General features: G+C 36.2%; 1 protein-coding gene across 7 annotated transcripts in view; it reads left to right on the top strand.

Moving 5' to 3' along the window:
• Nucleotides 1-19,786, top strand: part of TASP1 (taspase 1) — a 295,111-nt gene that overhangs the window by 108,424 nt on the left and 166,901 nt on the right. For all 7 annotated transcript variants that reach the window (XR_006785060.1, XM_045833625.1, XM_045833624.1 and 4 more), the window contains one exon: nucleotides 5,803-5,909. Coding sequence is in view for 6 of the 7 variants with exons in the window: in XM_045833625.1 (XP_045689581.1) it covers nucleotides 5,803-5,909 (107 nt within the window). In the remaining variant the exon portion in view is untranslated. The remainder of the gene's footprint in view (nucleotides 1-5,802; nucleotides 5,910-19,786) is intronic.

The raw sequence follows: 19,786 nt of genomic DNA, 5'->3' as shown, positions 1-19,786 counted from the left end.
TCAATTATTTTTTGAATTTGTTGAGGCATATTTTGTGTGCTACCATGTGGTCTGTTTTTGAAAATGTTCCGTGTGCATTTGAAAAGAAAGTGTATTTTGCTTCTTTGGGTGAAAGGTTCTGTACATATCAATAAATCCACCTCATCTATAGTATTGTTCAGTGCCACAATATGCTTGTTAATTCTTTGCTTAGAAGATCTATCAATTGCTGACAAAGTGGTGCTAGAATCCACTACTATGAGTGTGTTGCTATTGATGTCTTTCTTGAAATCCTCCAAGATTTTCCTTATATATTTTGGTGCTCACATTGTGGTGAAGTAGCTTATCCTGTCTGTCTGTGGTTATAAGGCTTCTGTGCAGTTATTGTTCAGTTGGTTATTCTGGATGGTTTCTCTACAATTTGGTTGTAATTCCTGATTGGTCCTGGGAGGAGGTTATTGTAGCTTCTCTTTACTTTTCTGCCATCCTGGACCCTCTGTATGAAATATCTTTTTCCATGCCTTTACTTTTAGTTTGTATATATCTTTCTACCTTGAGATGTGTCTCTTGGAATCCATATATATGTGGGTCTTATTTTCTTATCCATTCAGCTACATTATGCCTTTTGGTTGGAGCAGTTAAGTCAGTTACATTTAAGGTGATTTTTGATGGATACTTATGTAGTGCCATTTTATTGTTAGACTGTTTTCCTCTAGTTTCCCCCCTCCCCTTACTCTTTTTCTTCTTATTCTTCTTATAACAAGCCCTTTAACATTTGTTGCAGTACTGGTTGGGTATTAAAAATCTCCTTAGGCTTTTTCTTGTCTGGGAAGCTTCTTATTTCTCCTTCAATTTTAAATGATATCCTTGCAAGTTAAGGTAGCTTTTGTTATAGGTCCATGCTTTTCATCACCTTGAATATTTCACGCCACTTCTTTCTGGCCTAAAATGTTTCTGTTAAGTAATCAGGTGACACTCAAGTTGGTGCTCTCCTGTAGGTAACTACCTGCTTTTTGCTTGTGGGTTTTAGGATTCTCTCCTTGTCTGTAATCCTTGTCATTTTAATTATGATGTGTCTCAATTATGCCTCTTTGGATCCAACTTGTTTGGGACTTTCCAACCCTTCTGGACTTACTATATCTTTTTCCTTTAGCAGATTATGGAAGTTTTCAGTCATTATTTCTTCAAACAGGTTATCGATCCCTTGCTCCCCTTACTTCTCTCCTTCTGGTATTCTCGTGATGTGGATGTTGTTATGCTTCATGGTGTCCAAAATGTTTCTTAAGCTCTCCTCATTTTTTAATTGTCTTTTTTTTTTTCCTGCTCTGTGTAGGTGTTTCTTATACTCTGTCTTCCAAATCACTGATTTGATCCTCAGCTTTATCTAACCTACTAATTATTCCTTCTTCCAGTGTATTACTTATTTCACATACTGTATTCTTTATTTCTGACTGGCCCTTTTTTTCCTGTGGTTTCTCTGTCTTTTTCATGCTGTTTAGTATCTTTATAATCATTACTCTAAACTCTATTTGATACATTGCTTCATTTCATCTATTTCTTCTTGTGAAGAATTCTCTTGCTCTTTCATTTGGGAGTCTTTTTTGTGTCTTCCCATTTTGACTGCTTCTTTATTGTTCTGCCTTAGCTGCTAAGCAGTTGCTGAACTGATCAGTTATTAAATTTATCAAGCTGTAATCAGCAACCAGGCTTAAGCTCTAGAGGTTTGGGTAGAGTAATTCCTTTAGGGGGAGCTATTGCTTCCCCTCAGTCAGATGCCAGTCATAGAGGAGTGCTCTGCCTGAGTATAATGGCCTCTGCAGTATGGAAAATGACTTAGCACAGAGATTCTGGCAGCTGTCCCTTAAGTTCTCTCTCCAAAGCCACCAATCCCAGACTCTCATGTGTCTCCATTCTACTCTGCCTTCCCTCTGCTGGAGCCCAGGTGTACAAATGGAATTTTTGTGTGACCCTTTAAGAGGCTCTGTGCGTCTCCAGCTCTCTCTCCCTGGCAGACAGAAACCCTGCAGCTTTTCACAGCTGGCTGTTATCTGGGTTTCATTCTGGCTCTGGTGCAATAGACTGAGGAGTCCAGTTTGTGGTTTAGACCCCACACTCCTCAGGGGGAATCCCCTGGCCACTGAAATATTCCTCAGGAACTTCAGCTGCCTCCCTTGGTAGCCCAGCCAGCTCTCTCACACCTCCCCTGCACTCTCTACCTGTCTCATTGTAGTGATGTGGTTTCTTCTGTCTGGTCATGGTTATAAGGCTTGTCTGCAGCTAGTGTTCAGTTGGTTATTTAGGATGATTTTTCTATGCTTCAGTTATAATTCCAGAATGGTCCTGGTAGGAGTTTAGTGTAGCCTCCACTTACTCCTCTGCCATCTTGATCTCCCTGATCAGTCTTTTAATTCAGTGATATTTTTCCTATATCCTGTTGATTACCAAACATGTACAGTTGAGATCTTAATTTTGCTTATTTGCTTTATCATTTCTAGGAGTTCTGTTTATTTTTTTAAGAATCTGTAATTTATTTTACTTTGTAATATGAAATATGGCATTTTCATGTTTTTTGTTTCATTTTTAATCATTTTAAGGCTACTTGTTGTATTTTGTTCCTAATAATTCCATTATGTGAGATACACATTGGGATTTTTTCTGCTTGTTCTTATTCATGGTACTTCATTTCCTTTGTGCCTGATTATCTTTGACTATATATTTATTATTGTCCTTGAATAATTATTTGTGTAGACTCACCCATTGTCTAGGATATAGGTGTCTTTTTCCAGGTGTTATTTTTTGCTTTTACTTTTCCCAAGTGTGTGTGCACTCTGAATGGGAAAGATACTCCTGTTTCTCCTTTACTCTCATACTACTGTCACAGTCACAACTCCCTACGTCACTTCTGACACCAAATGTGATGGTTTTCTACACCAAGTAATGCTCTAATACCATTTGGGTGTCCTACAATTCAAGTTAATTCTGACACTAAATGGAGTTAGTGCAGGCCCCACAGGTTCAGGCAGAGTCATAAGACTGTACCTCTCCTGCTTTAGATGCCAAACACAAGCCTTGGTTATCACCTGTGCTTCTGACTGACTGGTTATAAATCGGGGGTTGCCATGGCTCCCTCCTTGGATTTGATTAATTTGTTAGTGTCTCAGAGACCTCTGGAAAACAGTTTACTTACTAGATTGCCAGTTTATTACAAAGGATGTTAAACAATATGAATGAACAGACAGAATTAAAGATACACTGGGTGAGATCTAGAAGGATCCTGAGTGCAGGAGGTTTTGTCCTCACGGAGTTGGGTGTACCACCTTCCCAACACATAGATGTATTCAGTCACCTGGAAGCTCTCCAGGCTTTGTACTTTGGCAATTTTTATGGAGATTTCATTATGTAGGCATGATTCACTAAATAGCCAGTCCTTTTTTTTCCCCAGAGTGGGTGTAGGGCTGAGAGTTGCAAGCTTTTAATAATGGCTTTATCTTTTTGGTGACCCATTGCCATTCTGAAGCTATTTAGAAAACCACCAAGAGTTGCCTATTCAGAACAAAAGGCATTCATATCATCCTGGAAATTCCAAGGGATTTAGGAGCTCTCTTTCAGGAACTGGGGTCAGAGACCCAGTGTTAGAACAAAAGGTTTTTAATAGCTCTGTGCCAGGAATTGGGGGCAGAGATCACTATATATTTACTATTATTTCACACATTATTAATCAGAATTTACTTAAACTTGGTTGAAAGCTTATTTTCTGACCTACCCAGGCCACATGTTTACACATCTGTGCAGAGGTCCCAGTCAACCCCAAACTTCTCAGGGATAGTTTTTTTTCTTTCCAGTATCCCCTATTCCCCTTCTCTTCCTTCTCCTCCATTTTCCCCTTCTGTTCTGCCATAATCTAAGGCAATCATGCCTGAATGTGCTTGATATTGAAATAGAGATTAGAGGCAGACTTACATAGTTCTGGGTCATCCCTGCAGCGAGTGTAGTAGCCCTTTAAATCCCCAGCTTATTCTGGGAAGTGTCTCCAATAGAACTCCACTTTTAATGGGCTCTAGGCTTGACTTTATCTCTTTTTGATGCCATTTAACTAAAACTAATTTATGCTAGTGTTGGCAAATGTTCCCAGTGTTGGTAATAGCTTTAGTCTTCAGTTTACTCTCAGAATTTAGCTTGGAAATTTTATAATATTTTAAATGCTTTTAAGGTGTTTTTTCATATTTTAATCTAACATTTTTAGTAATATTCTGTAGGAAAGTTACTTGGAATAATTTAGTCTGCCATTATCAGAAAACTTGAGAAATCTCTTTGTGTTATATTCTAGTTTGTAATTTCCCTTTTATCAGGTGAACCTAATTGGTTGTCTAAATCTGTATATCAAGTTTTACATTTTTAATTATTTTTTTACTTTTATTTTTTTAAAAGATTTTAATTTTTTATTTTTTAGAGAGGGGGAGGGAAGGAGAAATAGACAATCTGTGGTTGCTTCTTGTGTGCCCCCTACTAGAGACCTGGCCTGCAACTCAGGCATGCACCCAGACTAGGATTTGAACCAGCAACCCATAACTTCGTAATCTGGCACTCAATCCTTGAAACCACACCACCATGTCTATATTTTTTTACTTTTAGAAGCTGTATTTGTTTTTTCTTCAAGTCTACCTGATAATTTTGTCATCTTCTGTTTCTTTGTTATATTTTCAGTATCATCCTTTATTTCTATGATCATTAACATATTTTATATTCTGTATCCAATTATTCCAGTATCTGAGGTCTTTGTAGTGTTTAAGTTGAATTACGCTTCCTGATATTTGGCAAGCTTTTTTTTCTTGGTGTTTTATTTCTTTATGTTTTATGAATTTTTTTTAAAAGCCATGGGCTCATTTTAATTGGAACTCTCGGAAGTCTGGTAAGTTAAGGTGTGTTTTTCTAGGGAGTATTTGCACTTGTGTGTGTTTTGTGGATTTTTAAAGCACTGGCACACCAAGATAATTTTTGAGGGTTTTGTTTTTGTTTGTTTATCGGTTTGTTTTTTGCCTCCCAGGTACTAGGAATTCCCTAAGGCCATCTGAAAGCCCTTCCTGGTCAAACATTATCTGGAGAGACTTTTCTTCCTTTACATTTATTTTTTTAAAGATTTTATTTATTTATTTTTAGAGAGAGGGGAAGGGAGGGACAAAGATGAAGAGAAACATCAGTGTGTGAGAGATACACTGATTGGTTGCCTTCTGCATGCCCCCAACTGGAGACCTGGCCCACAATCCAGGCATGTGCCCTGACTGGGAATCAAACTGGTGAACTTTCAATTCACAGAATGATGCTCAATCCACTGAGCTACACTAACCAGGGCATTCCCTAACATTTAAATCCAAGCCTGAAACTTGCAAGTTTCCTGTTTCTTTGCATATGGTGGCCTTTCCTGGTTTTCCCTTTTACAAAGGGTCATGTGACCCTTTGGGGTTCCTTTCTTTTTTTGTGTGGGTAATCTCCAGCATGTTTCCTTGTGCTGCATTGTCCCCAGTTTTTATCTCTTGTCCCTATCCACAGAAAGCTTCAAAACCAAAGTTGGCTGTGTTATGCATTAGCAGATACCAGAGGCACCTACTGTTAGGACTCACTTCTTTCTCTGGATTTGACTATTATTTTACTTCTCTAACCTTAGGTTATTTTATTTTCCTACCACTTCCAGCATACATTGAAAAGTCTTTCTGAATCTTCATCCAACATTCTTAAGGATTTTGTCCTGAGAGGCTTTTCAGGATATCTCTTCTGCCCAGTTGCCCTAATATTTATCAAATGTAATTTTTAATATTTCTTTTATAGGATTCAGTTTAGCTGCATTTAAAAGAAACAAGCGGAAACTAGAGCTGGCAGAAAGGGTGGAAACAGATTTCATTCAACTAAAGAAAAGAAGACAATCAAGTGAAAAGGTCAGGAGGTATTTGAAATATTAATCATTAATGTATCATAATGATATTTTTAATTTACACTTAGATATATGAGCTTTAAAATAGTATGATCCAGTAGAAATATAATGCATGCCACATACATACTTTTAAGTTTTCTAGTAATTACATTTAAAAAGTAAAAAGAAATAGGTGAAATTAATTTTAATAATTTATTTAAACCAGTGAATCCAAAATATTACTTAAAAATATAAGCAATGAAAAAATGATTAGTTAGCTATTAAGCTTTCTTTTTTGTATTGCCTTTTAAGCCAGTGTGTTTTACTCTTCCAGTACATCTTAATAATGACACTAAATTTTCTTTGGAAATAATTTGGTCTGTATTTCTATCACATACAAATAACAGTTGAAAAAGTAGTTTACATAACAAGTGATTCCAATAATTGAAGTGAGTATGTTCTAAAACTCAAATTAATTAAAATTTAATAAAATTAAAAATTCAGTATCTCATTTGCCCTCACCACATTTCAAGTGTTCAATAGCTACATGTGATTGATGGCTACTGATCCAGGTCTTGAAGCTTTAGATAGTGGCTCTTAACATGGCTGTTCAGGGAGTAGAGTATGTTATAAGGAAATGTGTATATTGCATTTGTGTACTTTTTTATACACTGTAATTGTACATCTCTGTTTCTCATTGTTATACATTTTTGTTTGCATTTCATACATCAGTGTGTCATCGTGATTCCATGTGTGGCATTTCTTAGGTGTTTGGGGGATAGAAAGAAGTTGAAAACCACAACATTCTTGCTCAGGCTCAGGCTTGTGGGTTCATTATCACAGAGTTCATGATGGTTGTCTCACATCACTGTCATTTGATGTGCTTTGACATCTTATTGTTACTGGTTCATGCCTTCTGTCATAGTTTTATATTGTTTACTTATACATAAATGCATAATAAGTCATTTTTCATAGTGACATATTTTTTCCTGTGTGTTGCCACATTGGAGAATGAATAAAAAATTTCGTCTAAATGTTTTAATTTTTTTGCCAGAGAAGAGTAGGAATTTAGGAGGAAAATAGACATTTTAATAAGGAGGTCTTGGTAAGAGTGGATAATAGTGTGGTTCTGTTTCTGGCTTTTTATGTCCCATGTGATGTCTGAGAAAATTTAGGACTTTTGTTCTTTTAAAACCCTATGATAAAATTTGTATATGGTGAGCAATTTAATCATTTGTGTAAATGTATACACCCATGTAACACATGTGCCTATTAAGGTGTAGAACATTCTGGTTCCTTTGTACTTTTTTCCAGCCAATCATAACTTCCTTACTTCTATTCTTGCCTCCCCCTTCAATCCATACTCCACATAGCAGCCCAAAAGTACTTTGGAAAATGTGAATGAGACAGCATCGCATCTCTGCTTTTAACTTCTTGATGGCTATCTATTATGATGTGATACAGAGCAACTCAGAGATGGAAAAAAGTCTCAAAGGAAGAGTCCTTCAGATAGAATGATCAATAGAGATCTCTCTGAGGGCATATAACATTTGAAGTGACATCTGAAAAAGACATGAGTTTATTCAGAGTGAGTGGAATAGTGTTCTAGGCAGAATGAACTGCATGTGCCATGGCCCTGGTAGGGATTTGGCATAGTAAAGGAATGGGGAAGAAGGTCAGTGTGCCTAAAGAATAGTGCCAAGGGGAGAATGGTGAGAGATGAAGCTGGAGAGGTAGGTAGGTGCTAGCTCCTTTAAGACCTGGTAGATCGTGGCAAGGTAGATATCAGCTAGGAGATAATGACTAATGACGACTTGGACTGTGGATAATGGGGATGGAGATGGAGAGAGATGAACATATCTAGGAGACATTTTGAGAGTTCCTGGAAAGACAGGAGTTAATGATGCTTTAGATGTTAGTAAGGAAGAGAGGAATTGAAACTTTTAGCTTTAGTAATTGACTGTTACCATATAGTGGTGTGAGGAGGCCTGGAGAAGGTATGGCTTCATGATGATAGAGGTGGGAAGTGAAAAATCAAGAACTTTCTTAGCCCATATCCCTTTAATGTACTTGGAATACCAGTACTTTCCATTTCCACCATAAAATATGTTACCTGATGTTAATAGTATCCGAAATACTTCATCTTTTAGCATGCCATGTTCATTTATTCCTTTTAGTTGAATTTTATGCCACCCAATGCCTCATTATGCTAATTATTTTATCATTATAATTACATAATTCATTAAGTGTCATATACTCTAATGAATATTGAGTTTAAAATAGTTACCTATTTAAAAACTAAGAGAGTTGTTTGTTGAAGACTAATTTATAAAAGTAGAGTAGGTTTATAAAAAATTGCTATAGAATTAAGTATCATCAAGCCAGGTGTAGAAGACTGAAAAAAGTCTTAAAAATCTAGACGCACTCTGCATTCAGAGTATATGTTAGTGTTTTTATGTGCTTGTTCTTTGTTAGATAAAATGAAACTTGAAATCATAGGATAATTCAGTGTTTTGTAGATTATACAAGAAAGATGATATGGAACAGTTTTTTGTGGGCCCACATTCAAAGGAAAGGCTTTGGTCTCATATGAAAAGATTGACTAACTAATGAACCTTTGTTTTTTAAATAAAAGAAAATGTTTAAGGCATGTGTCTTTTTTTTGATTCCCAGAGAATTTTCAACTTTTGAAAATTTAAACCAGCCACTCATCATATTTGTTAAAGAGGACTTCCCATAAAAAACTTGATATGACAAAAAGAAAGATGAACAGAAGTTTTTTACATGGGTCTGAAGCTCATGGGTCAGGAGGGAGATTCATATTTGGAAATTATTGGCAGCAAAAGGAATAAATACATATGGCTGGATAAGCTCATCACTTAGTGAGAGTAGATGGAGGTTTGAAAACTAAACCTTTGGCCAGTTCAACATGAAGTTGGGAGGGGAAACCAGCAAAGCAAAAGAAGAGACAGCCAGTGAGGCAATGGTACAAGCAGGAGAGTAGAGTGTCTACTAGGAAGCCAAGAAGGGAATATTTCAGTCAGTCATCATCTGGTTCAAGTGCTGCTGAGAAAACAGTAAGAGGACAGGGAACTGGCCATTGAATTTAGCACCTGGATACTGTGGACTTGGATAAGGACAGTTTCTCTGACATAGCGGATTATAGACCAGTAGGAGGTTGATGAGGAAGAATAAGGGTAGAGATGATTCTTTTGAGAAATTTGACATTGAGTGGTGTGTGTGTGTGTGTGTGTGAGTGTGTGTGTGAGAGAGAGAGAGAAGAGTCAAGATACCAGACTATTGTCAATTAAGTTTATGAATTCAGTGAGTAATTTAACGTGAAGTTTCAGTTTCTTACTTTTGAATGCAAATAGTGATATTCTCTCCAGCAGGGCTGTTGGAAGGAACAGAAGTGATAGTGGATGTTTAAAGGCTTAGTGGCTGTCATTACTTAGACACCATAGTCTTTGCTTTTGTAGCCTTCATTTTTAAAGTCACTCAGCCTAAAAGAAAACTGCTACCTAGTGATTTACCCTGGGTGGAATCTTGTAATGGAGAAAGGAGAGGGTGGCAGGGGAAGTAGGGAGAGATGGGTAGAAAGTTGAATGCAGGCATGATTCAAATGGAATATTTTAGATATCTTAAGTGAGAGAAAAATATTTTTAATATTCAGAATATATGAACTGTAATGTATACAAAACTGTGTGTGTGACATTGACCTACAAAAGTGAATAGAATCCACCCTCTTGCCTTTAGGGAATGATGCTAGTCAGAGGCTTTGTTTTGTAGGTGTATATATATAATCTTGGTAGGCCTAGAAGTAAAGATAATAAAACACGTTCCCAGAAGAAAAAGATGACCAGATAATGAACCAATTGGGCAGAAAATTATACTTTTTAAGAGAAAGCGTAGTAATTTTTAGAAATATGACAGCAAAGGCCAAACAGCTATTTTCTAAATCAACCTGTATTTAGCTTATTTCTCCCTGTCCTGTCTGTGTAGTTTAAGCATAGTTTTGGCAGCATTGACCAAGGCCTGGTGCTACTGTTTGTTGTGGCTACATAAAAGAAGCTGTGAGTTGGTTATGTAAATATAATAAAAAGAATACAGAGTTTGGTAACTACTTTCTTAATGTTCACATTTTTTGTTAGTTGAAGGAGATAAATATTGTTTTGAAAGGAGGAAGGGTAGACTAAATCAATATTTTAAAGCTTGAAAATAAAGTAGATAAATTCAGAAATTTTTGTTGCATCGATATGTCTTGTTTTTCTTTGAAAAAGTAATTGTATGACATCATAATAGTAGTAGAAGAAATCAAAATTAATGCAAGAAAAATATTTAATCAGCTTGCTAACTTAATAGATTAGAGTGCTTTTGTTTTTCTTAGTCTTAGACCTTGACATTGACATTTGACTTAGTTTAAAATAAGAATGGTTAATCCAGCTCTGGCAGGTGTGGCTCAGTTGGTAGGAACTTCCATCACAGGTTTGATTCCTGGTAAGGATGAATGCTTAGGTTGCCGGTTCACTCTTGGTTGGGGTGCATATGAAAGGCAACAGATATTCAGTGTTTCTAACTCACACTAATATTTCTCTCCCTCTCCTAAAATTCTAGATGGCACATCTATATTCAAGGAGAGAAGGAGAGAGTGGAAGATGAGAGTGGGGAGATTAGTGCCAGATATATCTGTCACTTTTTATCTGGAATGCAAGTCTTTCAGAATCTCCCTCAAGAAGCTTCTTCTTAGTTATTTTTTTTTGGGGGGGGGCGGTGGATAGTGGAGCAGGGGCACAATTTTGTCACATGTCAGATGGGTATTCCTGGCTGCAAGGGAGCCCAGGAAATTAAGTGGGTTGTTTTAAGTACAGTATCTTGTAGGTCATGGCTTGCTGTTGGATACATTGTCCTCCTGTACAAAATAGTGATTTTGTTGTCAAAGGAGGTGGAGAGAGGTTATTAGGAGTGTAATTTGTAGTGTGTAGCATAAGTGGAGAAAGTTCTTTTTCATCTCCCTCCCCACAATTAACATGTCTCTTGTTACTACAAAACCAGTATTAGGTTAGATTGTTAATCTACACATAAATCAAATAAAAACACATTTTGTCTTGACGTTTAGACTATATGGATTTTAAGATATAATATTAAAAAATGATTGTGAGTTTTTAGTAATTGTCTGTTCTTAGTAATTGGCATCTCTGTTTCACCCATGCTTATTTTTTGTGACTTAGAGGGAAGACATGCTAGAGAAACAAAAGATTACTATTTACTGTAGTATTGTGTGATATAAAAATAGTAGCTGTTCACTCTTCATTCCATTCCCCTCTCTAGATGGACTCATGCCTTGTATAGTATTGTTGGACCATAAAAGTGACTGGACAAGCTGCAGCTGTGCAAAGGGGTCTAATTGTCAAAAAAAATATGCTTGTTCTGTGACCTTTATTTTGTCAGAACATTATAAACTCTTACTGTTGGATATAAATGCATAGATAAGCTAAAAAAATAAGTAAAACTAATACTTATTTAGTACACGAATTTAAAACATTAAAAGCATTAAGAATTAAAGTGTTGTAATTCTGTGTAAAAACTTATCAAGAGTAATTTGAATAGTGCTTGCTTTCTCATCACGTAATGAGCATTTTTCTATGTCATGGTGAATTTTCAAACTCCTTTTAATTTTGAATCTACTTTCAACGTTTTATTCTTCCCTCTGTCCATGTTGTAAAATATCTCCCATGGTTTCCTTACTGTCAAGTTTTTTTCCGTTTTTTTTTTGTCACAACTACATTTCTTGTTTATGTTCATATCTTTGTCTTCACTAAGTTCCTTTGACTGTTAGTCTAGAGTCTCTTAAATGATAGCAGTGTTGAACATTCCCATGGTCAACCATTTCTTCTATAACTTAATATATTTCTTATTAAATTTCATTTCCAGCGTTATCACTTTTCATTTCTTCATTTCCATCTTTGTTGGCCAGTTCCCTCTTTCAGTGATCACTTTTCATAAACTGTCACATGGATTGATCATTAGGAGGCAAGGAGGAAGCAAGCACGGCTTCTTGCTTTACTGTCTGTGCACAATGACCCATCACTGACAAACTTTGAAAGAAATGACATGGTTTGTCACTGATCATGATGAATAGTGGTCAGTGAATGGAAGAGCTAGCAATGAAGTTTGTACTTTATACAATTACTCATAGTAAATATACCATGGTAGCTGAAATGTGAACCACGTTATTGAGTAAATGCTATTCTTTAACTAAACTGCAGTAACTACAATTCATGTAGATTGGAATTAGGCAAAGTGAGGACTGTGTTTCTGTAAAGTAAGAAGAACTATTTGACCTGTGGTTTCCTTCAACATGAGTTTTGTTTATCAAGTATTCATTGCGCAGTTTTGCATGCCCCTCTGTTGTTGTAATTTCTACAGATTGGCTTCTGGATCTCTCCTGGCTATATTGCCATGGACTCTTGTTGTTAGAACATTTATCAGTAATTTTTGTGGTATATGTGATTAAGTGATGACATGTTTTAAATTTATTTATTTTTGCTTTGTTTTGATACAGAAATAAAATCTTTATTATATTTGAATAAAGAAACCTTTATTTTGGAATGAGGTGGTTAACTGGCCAATTGCTGTTCTCAGCTTATGCCACAGGACTAACTGAGTTGCTACAAAGAGGAGATGCACACATTGGGAAAACAAACAGACTCAATTCACACTGTAATCTAGATTTCATAAATATCAGTTTCAAACAGCTAGCTCTGGATATTACCGGAGGGACTCTTTTATTCTTAGAGTATTAAAAGAGGTTGGGGGTATTGTTTGATCTCAACATTTTTGATGTTCAGGCCTTTTTTTCCTCTTCAGTTTTCACAAGCATATTGTTGAAATAGTTTCCATGTCTTTTTCTTTAATAACAGATTTTAAAGTTGAATGTACATAGAATTCTTTGCCTCCTCCCACCACTTTTATGAAGTAATTTAAGTTTTCAATTAATTTCATTGGTTTTTAGGTAAAGCAGTTCTTGCATAGGGCGGTGAAATAAAGGATAATCAGATCTTTACCTTTTGTGAATATCTTTCATTCTTTAATTTCTAATGAATAAGTTTAGAAAATTTTGCAATGTTTATACAGTGTCGTGTGTTCAAAACCACTCTAAAGACATGCTACAACTTTTAATTTTGTGTTCCTTAGCCACCATATAGGGACATCAAATTGGCCACATGTTTCATAAAGGAAATGTTGGGCCTTGCTTTGTGTGCTTCATATAAATATATTCTATTCTTTTGAAGTATATTGTGGGTAACATTTTTTCCTTTTATCCACCATCTTGAAATTATTATGTAAACGCTTAACTGTATCATACTAAATCACTGTATTTTTTGGGTGAGAGGTGGGTTAAGATCAAAGAAAATAAATGCACAGAAAAACAACATGTTTTCCTCAGATTTTTCTATTTGTACTTGTGTACATGTCTGTGCATTATGTGTGCAGGGAAAGAAGTAATTAGTCTTTTATAGACATTTACTTAGTCTGGGGGTTTGTCCTGTTTCTGAAGAAGATGGTTAATGAGTAGATATATGAGTAAATGGGAGTATTTTCTTTGACTTCTTTTTTACAAAAAGAAATATACTTTATTTGTTTTTAAATACAACTGAACATTCATACTGTAAAATGGTATCTTCTGCATGAAATGATTTCTTTGAATTGTGAATAATACTTTTAAAATACATTTACCTCACCTAAGAGTACCTTGATTACTGAATAAGCCTATAGAATTTACATGTACATAACTAGGTAGGTTAATGACTTAAATAAATGTATTACTAGATTTACCATGAAGTCATTTGTTTAGATAGGTTATGGAGTCTGAAGATCAGCATTCGTTTGCAGTATAACTTGGTAGGAATTTTCAAAAATGTCTTTGGTTTGTAGTACTTCATGTAAACTTACCAATTACTGAATTCCTTGATAGCTAAACCCTCCCCCGCCTTTTTAGGAGAGGTATCTAAGTTTTCATACAAAGATTTAATAGCTAGTAAGTTGGGTTTTTTCTCAAGTCTTCCTTAAACTCATACTAAGTTGTGCCATTCATATATATATATATTTATATATATGTATGTATGTATATATACTGAATCTAAAGTTGTAAGTGTGATAAAATGGAAGCAAGATTGAGCAGTTAATAAATCTTAACCGCTGTCTTTATTTCGTAATGAAAGTAACCTGTTATAAGTTGATGTCAGATATTGTCTTATAAATCGTTTCTCAATTTATAGTATTGAACAGGTCTGTAGAGCTTCCTTTAAATTTTAGTGTTTAACAGAATCAGTGGAGGGAGAAAAGAACATTTTTCAGTTATCATTATAACAGTCCCAGATGATCTTGTGTATTATGTAGAAATCACTATACTGTAGCTTTTCTAACAGGAAATACCTCTAGTGAATGGAATTCAATTGGGACTACAGATAGAAGCCTTCCCACCTAGGAATTGGCTCAGACCGTGATGTTAAGAGCATCAGATTCTAATTCAGAAGTTTTAAATACCTTCTCATAGAATATTAACATGCATTAATGACCAGAGTTGACCCATCACATAGTGTTGCTGACACTTAGAGCTAATAAGACCAGTAGATTAAACCAATGCATGAAAAGACAAACGTGTGTGTATATACACACACACAGCAAATATCAATAACAAGGATGTTTTATGATCAGAAGATAAGAACTGATACTTAATCAGGTTGAAGGAAAACAGTCTTTAAGGGCTTGATTGGGCCACTTATGCTCTAATCAGCTTAGATTTTGAAGAAATAGTTAGATGCCAGGAACTATTTTAGAATTCAAGACCTGAGGCTAGGATTCTTAAGGAGTGGAGGGAATAGTACAGGCTGAGAGTGGACTAGGACTTCTAGTCTAGGTCTGCCATTGACTACCCCAGAAACATTAGATCAGCATGGAACCTGTCTAGACTTTACTTTCCTCAGCAATGAAGTCAGCATACTGGGCCAGATAATTACCATTGTTCTTTCCAGTTTGATAATTTTCTGATATATTATAATTGGCAATGTGGAGTTTATCCAAACCCTCTTTGTCCTCTGATTAAGAGATTCTTTATTCTAGTGTATCCTAAACCTGCCTGACCATTAGATTCACCTGCAGAGTTTTACAACTACAGGTTCTTAGTCTCTACTCTCAATACACTGCATCAGAATATTCAGGGATGGGTAAGATATTGGGCCATCATTTGAGAATCATTGCTTTGTTCTGCCTAATATGTCACAGTGGGCCTGGAAAAGCACCCTCCTAATAATTATTGTTTAAATGAACACAGTGTTCTAGAGGAGTTGGGAATCACATGATCTCATCAGTTAATAATTTTATATTAACTTTCACTCAATTAGCTGTCTTCTGGGTAAACTGGAACTCTTCTCCTTGCTCTAGAGCACAGGTGGCAAACACAAGGCCTGTGGGCCGAATCTGGCCCTCCACCTTGTTTTATCCAGCCTGGCACCTTGTTTCTGCCCAGCGGCAGTGCTAAGCTCCTTGACCCTAGTTAAGGAGTAGTTACATTTATACAGCCCTAAAATTACATTTGGCCCTTTGAAGGCAACTGTGAGGCTGATGCAGTCTTCTGTGAAAATGAGTTGGACAACCCTGCTTGTTTCTAGGTCATTGTTCTTGTCCACAGGAACCCAACACATAGCACCCATTCAATGAGACTTTGTGTGAATAGATGAATCTAAATTTATATTTTTGCCCCCCTTTTCATTCCCTCAACTGTTCCAGTTGCTTATTATATATTTTTACTTCTCAGACTCATCAGAACCTAACTTAGCATGTCTAGATTTAAGCTTCTTCATTCTCTCCTGGATGACTGCAGTAGCATTCTAACCCACGTGCCCACAACTGCTGTTGCCCCTTCCAGTCAGTTCTATACACAGCATTTGTGGAATCATTTAAAAGTGCAACTTGATTTTGTCATGCCCCTGTTTAAACTCTTAAGTCAGTTCCAGCTACTCTTAAGAAGAAAGTATAACTCCTCACCAGAGCACGTAGGACTAGACAGGCACAGGTGCCAGTCTTTCTTTCTAATCTTGTGCTCTCTTACTCTTATTCTGGGTCACAGTTTGTAAAGATTCTTCCAGAGTTAAGGCCTGTTATTCCAGATCCCAGGAATATTGCCTCTCCTCCTTCCATTTCTCATTTTGAGCTGTCATACTGCCCCAACTGCTTTTCTTAGTGTGGTTATTTTGTTACCTAAAGGGTAGCTGACCCTGAGTGGGCTTGCCTAGGTTCTTGACTTTGTACAGGAAAGATTTTACAACACAAGTTCAGGTGACTTTTGAGAGTACATTTACTAAAACTGGGGACAGTAAAACAAGGATGGGTTTAGGATAGAGGAAGCAACAGGAGAGCCTAAGTGGGGTTGCTTTGGCTCTCTGGAAGTGTTAATGGCAGGCTACTTTAGTTCACTGCAAAGTCAGAGGAAAGTGGGCCTTGGAAACATGTTCAGGGGCTTAGTCTGGGATGAGTTGCTTCTGCCCATGGCTCTTTTGGTCGCTATCCTTGTGGGGTCCCTTAGAATTTAGGAGATGCATGCCTGTTGGGGAAGAAGACTGGCTAGGGGAAGGGAAAGGTAAGGGTGTGCTCCTGGGAGGGAGAGTGTGCATGGGAACTTCAGTTTGAGGGTTTTTAAAGGCTGGGAGTCTAGGGGAGGTATTAGGGGTGGATCTCAATAGAATATTCATTAGCTTTATGCTGATGTGCCAAAATGAGCTTTATTCTCTTAATTTCATCTGTCCTTAGGTGTGGTTGGCAAATGGCACTGATTGGATTTCTGTTATCTCCTTGAGTAGGGTGATTTTAGCTATTTACCCTCTGGTTGGAGAGAAGTGTAAACCAAGGGTCCTTGGTTTAGGGAAGATAGGATTTACTAGAAGGCTGAAAACTGCATGGTATCTAGATTAACCAGATGGCTGCAAACTGTTTGTTTAACTGGGTTTCTCAGTTTCCCTATTCTGCCTGTCCTGGCTTACTAGCCTGTCTGGATTTGATGTCCTTCTCTTTTAATATAGTGCAGGTTCCCCAAGGACAGGGTTTATATGTCTTTCAGCATGGTTTCTCAGCTTGGCTTATACTAAATGCTCAGTAAACATTTGTTTAATGAATACATGTACTGTATTCATTATTATTATTTTCTATTTGTTTCTTTTTGGTATATTTACTGATATCAAGACCATACCTTTTCACCAATGATGGTTATATGGTGATTGTATCTTCAAAACTGGCTTTTCTGTCTGCCTCTAGCCTTTTTATGTTTCTCTTTAATCCTGTGTATTATCTCAAGATACATTTCCTTAAAAATATCTGCATTGGTCATGTTGTTTTCCTGGAATAAACTTTAATAGAATTTTTAATGTCTGTAGATTAAAACCCAAATTTAAAAAAAAAATTTTAAAAGATTTACTTATTTTTAGAGGGAGGGAAAGGAGGGAGAAGGAGAGGGAGAGAAACATCAATCTGTTGTCTCTCTCATGAGCCCCATCCAGGGACCAGGCCACAACCCAGGAATGTGCCCTGACCAGGAATCAAACTGGCAACCTCTTGCTTTGTGGGATGATGCTCAACTAACTGAGCCATGCTGGTCGGGGCATAAAACCTAAATGTTTTAGCCTAACTTCATGAGCCCTCTTCTAACCTGGACCCAAACTACTTTTCCATTATTTCTTTTTTGGACTAACCTTTTTCTCTTGCTGAGTACATTTTTCTATGATTTTTCATGTATTTGCTGAAAATTCTCACTTCTAAGTGTTTGCTTATGTTTCTTTCCCTTCATAGAATAAATAATAACAAAATACCAGGCACTTAATCTGACTACTGAAATTCTAATCCAAGTCTTCTTTAAGGACCAGCTTAAATGCCACTCAGATAAGAACATATGTGTCTCTTCTACTTTAGTATATGTAATGAATATTCAATTTAGTAAGAGCATGTTGAATTATCTATTTTATATGTTTGCCATTTTGAGATTACTGTGTGTGGTTATTTTATCATATTTCTGTGTACTCAAGGCATGAACAGTTTTTAAAAAAATTTTTTTTATCCTTAGTACAGTGGCTAGAAAAGGGCCTTCAATCAGTAAACATTATTAACTTAAAATATGAGTATTTAATTGATTATTTTAATACTGATTTTGAGAGAGAAACATATGTTATTTTTTAATTGTAAGTCTTGTGGTCTTTCAAGGTAAGTTGGAATCTATTATTTAAGTGCTTCAAACACGATAGTCCAAAACTGTGTTTCACTTTCAACAATAAACTTGTGTCTGAGGATATAATGAAAGAAGAGAGTTAGTTTATCTGACATATTACTGTTTTTGCACTTCTTCAATGTTGTAGAAATCTAAAGAGACTATATATATTAGTAAATGAGGGAAATGATTGTCAGGGAATATCTTAGAAACAACCACAAATCTCATCTGACCATTCCAAATAGGTGAGTCAGGAAGTCCCCACAAGGGGGCGTGCCCATCTAGAGAAACTTGACCATGTCTCTTTCCTGTTAATGCAGGTAAAGTGGCTGTTTTACAAATATACTTCCAGATCATGTCTTATATTCTAGGAAAAAGAATGGATCCTCACTACAACAAGAATTTCTACCCATTTTCTAACACCTGTTTATTGTGGCTGTATGATTTTCCAAGGAGGGACAGGGGACAGAATGGAAATGGAGATTGCCTTACAAGCTAAGACAAGCTTATGAAGCTTGTGATTATGCTTTTTTTTCTTTTCTTTTCTTCTTTTCCCTGTGTTGAGAGTATTTTAATTTCACAAGTATTCTCATCTCTTCTGTGGTCATTTAGGGTCATTTGCCCAATGAATAGGCACTGCTTCATTTTCATTGCTCCATTGATCTGTATGGTCTGAGGTTATGAGGAAGTCACCTTGAGGAGTGCACAGGCTTTGAGTGATGTTTCCACCAGAGGTCATGGCCTCAAGGGATCTTTGTTCTATTTTTTTCCCAGTACCTATTTTATCTTTGACATAAACATTATCACAAGCAAACATTTACTGAATGCTTGTTATGTACAGGTTTTTAAGTAGGTTTTAGGGAGTAAACAGAGCATCTAGCATCTAGGCCTTGACCATTATATTTGGTCCAGGGGAATTAAACAACAAAGGGAAATGATACCATTTGATATGTACAAGAATGAAACCACCAATGACAGCTACAGAAATTACCATATTTTGCCATGTATAATGCACATTTTTTGCCCAGATTTTCGTTGGAAAAATAAGGATGTGCATTATATTATACAAGGGTAGTACTAATTCTGTTTCTATATAAATGTTTTTAATTCTTTTCTTTATGCATATGTGTTAAAAGTGTAACTCCAGAAAGCAATAACAATATCCATATGCAAAATAATACCTGGAATGTGATCATTGGTTTTGTTTCTAAATATAAATAAATACAAATTTGAATTAAAAAATCAAAATGAAAATTTTTTTCCTGGAAGTTTGGGCCAAAAACATGGGTGTGCTTTACACACAGCAAAATACAGTAACAGGATGGAGAAATCACTTTAAGCTCACTAAGTTTTTCATGGTAGGCTTTATGTAAGAGGTGGAATTTAAGCTAAATCTTCAATAAAGGTAGGAGATAGATGTCTAAGTGGACAGAAAGCAGAAGTAACTGCTAGGTTTAGAAATCCATGAGCAGATGAGCTTGGTTGCATTATAGAGTTTCTGCAGGATGATGGTGTCAAACTCAAATGCTTATGGGGGCCAGACAGGTGCCCTGCATGTGTGAGCCAGTCTGAAGAGGTGGAGCTGCTGATGATACATGTTCCATTTTAAGGTGTTCAAAAAACAAAATGTGTAACACCAAAAATATGTT

The sequence above is a fragment of the Phyllostomus hastatus genome, unplaced genomic scaffold (assembly GCF_019186645.2).
Source record: "Phyllostomus hastatus isolate PE091 unplaced genomic scaffold, TTU_PhHast_1.1 phas_contig_17, whole genome shotgun sequence".
In the NCBI taxonomy this organism is placed as follows: domain Eukaryota; kingdom Metazoa; phylum Chordata; class Mammalia; order Chiroptera; family Phyllostomidae; genus Phyllostomus; species Phyllostomus hastatus.
The sequence above is the reverse complement of the archived record's forward strand: the minus strand, read 5'-3'. Positions and strand labels throughout refer to the sequence as shown.